Below are 6053 nucleotides of genomic sequence, written 5' to 3'. Positions count from 1 at the left end.
ATATATATATATATATATATATATATATATATATATATATATATATATATATATATATATATATATATATATATATATATATATATAAGAAGAATGATCTCTTTTTCTTTTTCAAAATTTTTTCTTCCTTTTGATTCCATTGTTTAAAATTCCATTGTTTAAAAATAAGGAAGAAAATAATTACTTAAATATTTAAATCCAATAATAAAGTAATAAAAATAGACAAACAAACATGATAATGAGTATCAAATCTCATAGAAAAGTCTCCAATCAAACACAACCTAAAAAAATTGCTTATTGCAGGTCTATTTTGGACATTGTACAAGATCGAGCGGTTTACACATTTATTGACAACAATAGCAAGAAGAAAGTGAGATCTTTTAAACTTTTAATTGCATGGTAATACCAGTAAGTTCCGATAAATGCTTGCAATCAAACCTTCTTGCCCAAAAGGTTGGTTGAATTCCCAACACTCAGGGCCTCACTCCACATCCTGGCCCGACAGAGCATTTAAGAAAATGTAAATTAAGGTAACTTAGTACCTCAGCAAACAGGGCCAAATGTTAGTGCACACAAGAGATTTGCTCACTTTGAGCACAATCTCCACACTGCCGCTACCGAATTTCGAACCTTGGTCTCTTCTCCAAAATTCTCCAAAATACTGCTTACTGAACAAATGAGCTTCCAATCAAACCTACTTCATGACATTCATGCAAACCAGTTTCCGGTTAATCTCAATCTCAATCCAGATCGGTTAACAATAAATCACGGCTCAGAAGCTGCAAATCCTGGCATATAGGCATCTCTTCTTCCACGGACTAGTTTAGACCTGTTAAGTTGGCCATAATAATATGGATAATAATAACAACACAATAATAAGGGAAGTACTAGTTAACTTTTCCAGTCATATAATAAGGAATAGGGTCATATGAGGTAAAAAATATTAGTACTAAAAGTATCTTTTTTTCTTTTTTGTTGGTAATATTTTTCAGGTGGTATTCAAGTTTTGAAATTCAACCAACCTTGTGATTTGATGTTCTAGAACAAAGCCCTCACCTTGTTTCAGTAAAATGACAAGTGAGCATGGCGGGGGTTGTAGTTTCAAACATTTTAGCTTCCAGTAACCAGTTTTCTTCTAGAACATCAAAGAGCACCCCTAGTTGCACTTCAAAATCCCCAAACATTTTCACCAATAGTCTCCGCAAGTACAAAAACCACCTTCAAAGTGATGGAAACGGATCCGGTCCCTTACAATTATCACTCTATTTAACACCTTTGACACCAGCTTTATCCATGAATGGCAATCAGGACAAATCCGAAGATTTTTTGTAACCTTAATACAAGTGTCAGGACTTGACTTTAGGATCCCATAGGTCACTGCCAACTTTTCACTATGGAAATTCAAATTTTCCTCCTTTTCCTCCTCAGATACATCCATCAACACCAAGTCAGTTGCAGGATTAAAACCCTCCATTTTGGTTCGTTTCATCAACAGTTCCAATGATTTGTATATAATGCTTGTTTCAGGGTGTGATCTATCGCCTGCCTTGAATTGGTGAATAACGCCACCCAATTCCACCCCACTTCTTCCACTTCTTTTACGAACTCCTTTCTGTTTCATTTTATGCCTCAATTCCTCAGCACTATCCCACTTTCTTATGGAACAATATATGTTTGACAGTAAAACATAATCTCCACTGCTAAGATGTGATATTTCTGTGCTAGCAACTTCACCCAACTCAGAGTTGTTGTGAATTCTACAAGCACTAAGAAATGCCCTCCATATAACAGCATCAGGTTGCATTGGCATTTCCTTGATCATTGCATAAGCTTCGTTAAGAAGTCCAGCCCTCCCCAGCAGATCAACCATTGCTCCATAATGTTCAAGTTCAGGTTGAATCAAGCAACGCTGTTTCATTATATCAAAATATCTCCGACCCTCTTCAACTAACCCATTGTGACTGCATGCAGTTAGAAGTGCAATAAAGGTTATAGAATCAGGCACAACTTTTTCTGCCTCCATCTTTGAGAAAATCTTAAGAGCTTCTATAGCAAGACCATGAGTTGCTAGTCCATTAATCATTGCATTCCAAACACAGACATTACTGCGTTCAACACGGTAAAAAATTCCTTTAGCTGTTTCAATATCTCCACATTTAGAGTACATATCTATCAATGCAGATGATAAAATGTAGTTCAATTCAATTTTTCTCTCAATCAACAAATTATGAACCCACTTAGCATGATCAATAGCTCCAAGTCTCGCACATGCCGTGACTAGAGATGAAAACGTGTATGCATCCGGTTCCATGTCAGATCTCAGCATCTTTCTGAAGATACTTAGTGCCTCCTTATACAATGCATTTTTTACCAAACCTCCTATAATTGAGTTCCATGTGACCACATCTCGGATGGGCATTTTGTAAAATAGTTTCCTTGCAACATCAACTTCCCTCATCTTCATGAAACCCGCAATAATCAAATTTCCAGGAACCACATCAAAATCCCATTCAGAAATTTCACTTAGCAGTTGGCGTGCAGGACTGAGGCACTCACATGATAAATACACTACAATCAACAATGACAGAAGGGATGGATACATTTCATATCCAAGTTTGATCATTCGACCATGTGTTCCAATTGTAGTCCTCAAATTGTGGGAATGTTTGCAAGCTTTAAGAGTGCATATGAGCATTTGATAGTCTGAAATGTTTTCCGTAAAAGGCAATTCTCTTACAGCTCAAGCATTAACTTTTGGAACAGAGATTATAAGAACACACTCAGAGCTTCCCATTTTAATTGAACTCTAACTGGGGAATACAAAATCTTTGTGCACCTTCAAGAAATGTGATAGTATTTAATTATCAAAAGGATTTTCAATGAAAAATAATTTCTTTACAGCCCAAAACTGTTTTTTTTTATTAGTATTATTATGTTATGAACAAATTTTCTTTTTAATTAAATATAAATATAAAAGGTACCCAAAAATAATTCAAAATAAAATTGAAAAAAAAAATCATATTTCCCTCCAAATTAAGCTATACACTTCGATAGTAAGAAAAACACAACAAATCAATGCGAAACAAAAAGAAAAAGAAAAAGAAAAAAAGCAATCTTGCAATAAAATTATGATTGAAAAAATAAAAAAAAAAATAAAAAAAAAATAAAAATTAAGATGCTAAAGGAATAAAGTAAACTTACCTGGATTAAAATGATGAGATTCCGGCGATGAAAGAGTTGAATGTATGGATTGAGAGTTTAAGGTTGCGCTATGGGTGAGAAGCCATGGTAACTGCAATGCAGAAGATAGTCTCCCTCTCTGATTTGCGGCAACTCTTACCGCCACTATCATCTTCTCCGTGCCCACTTCCAGTTTCGAGCTTACAATGTTTAGCAGAATGTTTCATAGGCAAAATATCACTGAACCATTTGTAATCGGACTCACTGAACCAGTTTCGAGCTTACAATGTTTAGCAGAATGTTTAGTTGAACTGTAAATTCCAGTTTACTGGGTTCATTCCACTTTAAGTCCAGTAAGTGGAATGAAATTTCCAGTTAAACTCGAATTTCTGGAATAAATTCTAGTTTACTGGGTTCATTCCAGTAAACTGGACTGGAATTAAAATTCCAGTTTTCCAGTAAACTGTGGAATAAATTCCAGTTAGGAATTTTAATACCAGTTTACTGGAATAACCGAATAAATACCAAAATCTTAATACAAAGTCACAAATGGGATTACGATTTCAATTTTTAACTAAGTAGCATAATAGAAAGATCATTAAGTGATTAAACCCACGCTGATGGAGACATGGATACAAATTTAAGATTTCACACAAAAAATAATTTCAAGAAAAATAAAAATAGAACATTACCTCTTTGCGCTGTGCGGTTAGAGGTGCGCAGTGCGGTCGCTGTGCAGGCTTGGTCGGCGGCGGTGCGCAGTGCGATACTGGCGGCCGGCGGGGCGATGGCTGGGGGCGACGATGGCTGGGGGAAGCAATGGCTAGGGGCGACGATGGCTGGGGGCGGCGATGGCTGAGGATGTCTCAATCAATTAGGGCTGGGGGTTGGGAGCGATGGGGCTGAATTGAGGGTTTTGAATTGATAGGGCAGGGTAATGTAATTAGAAGACTAGGTTATGTTATTTCACTTATTTTTAATTTTAATTTTTAATTGCGCAAAATTTATTTAATAAAAAAATATTTCATTTTACGACGGAATAAAATTCGGTCGCCATTCCCGTCGTAATTTAGCGACGGAACGTAAATCCGTCGTCTTTTTCCGTCGCTAAATGACGACGTAACTTAAATCCGTCGCATTTTTTGTCGTAAATATTTTTCCGCCAAGATTTCACGGGTTTTATTTTCTCTTTGCGCCAAAAATAGCGACAAAATTAATTTCCATCGCGAATTCGCAACGGAAGCTATTCCGTCGTAATATCGGTCGCTATATTGCGACAGATTAGTATCCGTCGCGATTTTCCATCACGATTCGCGAATTTTCTAGTAGTGAGAGCTTCGTCGACGTTGAGAAATAGAACCATGGAATGGAAGGATTACATGACCCCTTTTTTGGATATGGGCAAATGGGTCGCACCGTCCATTATTCTGGACGAAAATAGCCCATTTTACTTTGATGTAAAGCCCAATTAATCTTTGGACAATGCTTATTAGGCCCTCCCCATTAGTGTTGTTGGACACAAACTTTAAGAAACAAAATCTGATTATGGTGTTTTTAAACAATTGGGGGTTGTGCATTTTGGAGAAACTTTTCTCCTGCAACAACCCCCATATGTCAGGGTTTTTATAAAAAAAAAAAAATTAAAAGTGAGACGCGTGTCGCGTCTCATAGGCGCTGGGCGCTGGAACATCTGAGAGTTGCCGCCAGCCAGCTGGCGGCCACGCTCAGAATGGCAACGGCCATTTTAAAAATGGTCGTTGCCATTTTGTTTGTGATTTATTTATTTTTTTAATTTTTTTAAAGCTGGCCGTTGGCCAGCTGATAATTGTTTTTTTTTAATAATGGCCCTGTTTGGTAAATAATCAGCCTATCAGCCAATTTTAGCTTATTTAACCACTATTAGTTGTTTGGTTAATAAGCTTTTTGCAACTCCAAAATACTAAAATTCAAAAGGCTACTCAAAGCAGCCTTTTCAATTGGCTTTTTGAGAAAGAAATTATACCAAACAGCCATCAACTAACAACTAATTTATCAAACAACTTTCTACAATCAGCCAATGTTATCAACTAATCATACCTTCTAACCCAAACAGCCAACCCAATCAGCCAACAGCCATATACCAAACAGGGCCAATATTTTTTAGTTGGCTGTTGCAGCCAACTTTTTAAACTTTTTTTTTGACTTTTATAATCAAATTTATTATTATTTTGATATGTGTAATTTAAATAATAATAAAAATAATAATTGTAATTATAATTTTTATAATGAAAATAAATAAAGAAATAATTAAAATATAGTGATAAAATGGTGGTCCACAAAAAAATGAGAAAAAACTTAAAACTAATGGGAAGGAGAGATTTTAGGTTTGAGTGAGATAGTGGATGATGATGTGGATGCTTGGGCCTACAAAAATCTTGAGAAAAAGTTCAAACTATTGAGGAAGGCCTTAGGCTATCCACACTAACCACGCGCGCAAATTATGCTGTGGACCCAGGTCCACCTTGCCTGGGTCCAAAACTACGTCGTTTTGTCTTTTTTTTTTCTTTTTTTTTAATTAGTAAACATATTGCTGAATATAGAGTTGTCCAAAAATGTGTGAATGTAGAGGTTTCAAAGTGTGAATGTAGAGTATAGAAATCGTGAATGTAGACTTATGATTGTGTGAATGTAGAGTTGCCCAGAAATGTGTGAATGTGGAGGTTTCAAATTGTGAATATGGAGTATAGAAATCGTGAATGTAGAGTTATGCATGTGTGAATCTGTAATAGAGTTAAGAAGTTCTAACAACTTGTAGCCCTGTAATGTGTGAATGTGGAGTTCTCAAGTTGTGAATATGGAGTATAGGACCTGTGAATATAGAGTTTTAAATGTGT

At 35.8% G+C, this 6053-nt stretch overlaps 1 protein-coding gene across 7 annotated transcripts; it reads right to left on the bottom strand.

Annotated features, from left to right (window-relative positions):
- Positions 1 to 236: 236 nt before the first annotated feature.
- Positions 237 to 4092, bottom strand: LOC116010171 (pentatricopeptide repeat-containing protein At5g50990). Of its 7 annotated transcripts, none has more exons than XM_031249451.1 (4): positions 3873 to 4092; positions 3202 to 3460; positions 1023 to 2703; positions 237 to 829 (listed from the first exon to the last, which is right to left on the bottom strand). In XM_031249451.1, the coding sequence occupies exons 2-3, from the start codon at positions 3350 to 3352 to the stop codon at positions 1187 to 1189; spliced, it is 1668 nt and encodes a 555-aa protein (XP_031105311.1). In that variant the 5' UTR covers positions 3353 to 3460; positions 3873 to 4092; the 3' UTR covers positions 237 to 829; positions 1023 to 1186. The 7 variants fall into 7 exon arrangements, with proteins under 7 accessions (XP_031105311.1, XP_031105310.1, XP_031105312.1 ...); XM_031249450.1 differs by having other exon boundaries at positions 3202 to 3444; XM_031249452.1 differs by having other exon boundaries at positions 3202 to 3420.
- Positions 4093 to 6053: the final 1961 nt, after the last annotated feature.

The sequence above is a fragment of the Ipomoea triloba genome, chromosome 2, assembly GCF_003576645.1.
Source record: "Ipomoea triloba cultivar NCNSP0323 chromosome 2, ASM357664v1".
NCBI classification, from domain to species: Eukaryota; Viridiplantae; Streptophyta; class Magnoliopsida; order Solanales; family Convolvulaceae; genus Ipomoea; species Ipomoea triloba.
This window is presented reverse-complemented; position numbering and strand designations above follow the sequence as displayed.

What these genes read in the sequence shown, in the direction of transcription:
- LOC116010171 (XM_031249448.1), bottom strand. Translation starts at nt 3,352, where the DNA reads ATGATAGTGGCGGTAAGAGTTGCCGCAAATCAGAGAGGGAGACTATCT. An exon ending in ATCTCATCATTTTAATCCAG is followed by an intron (nt 2,704 to 3,201) that starts GTAAGTTTACTT and finishes AAAACATTTCAG; the next exon opens with ACTATCAAATGCTCATATGC.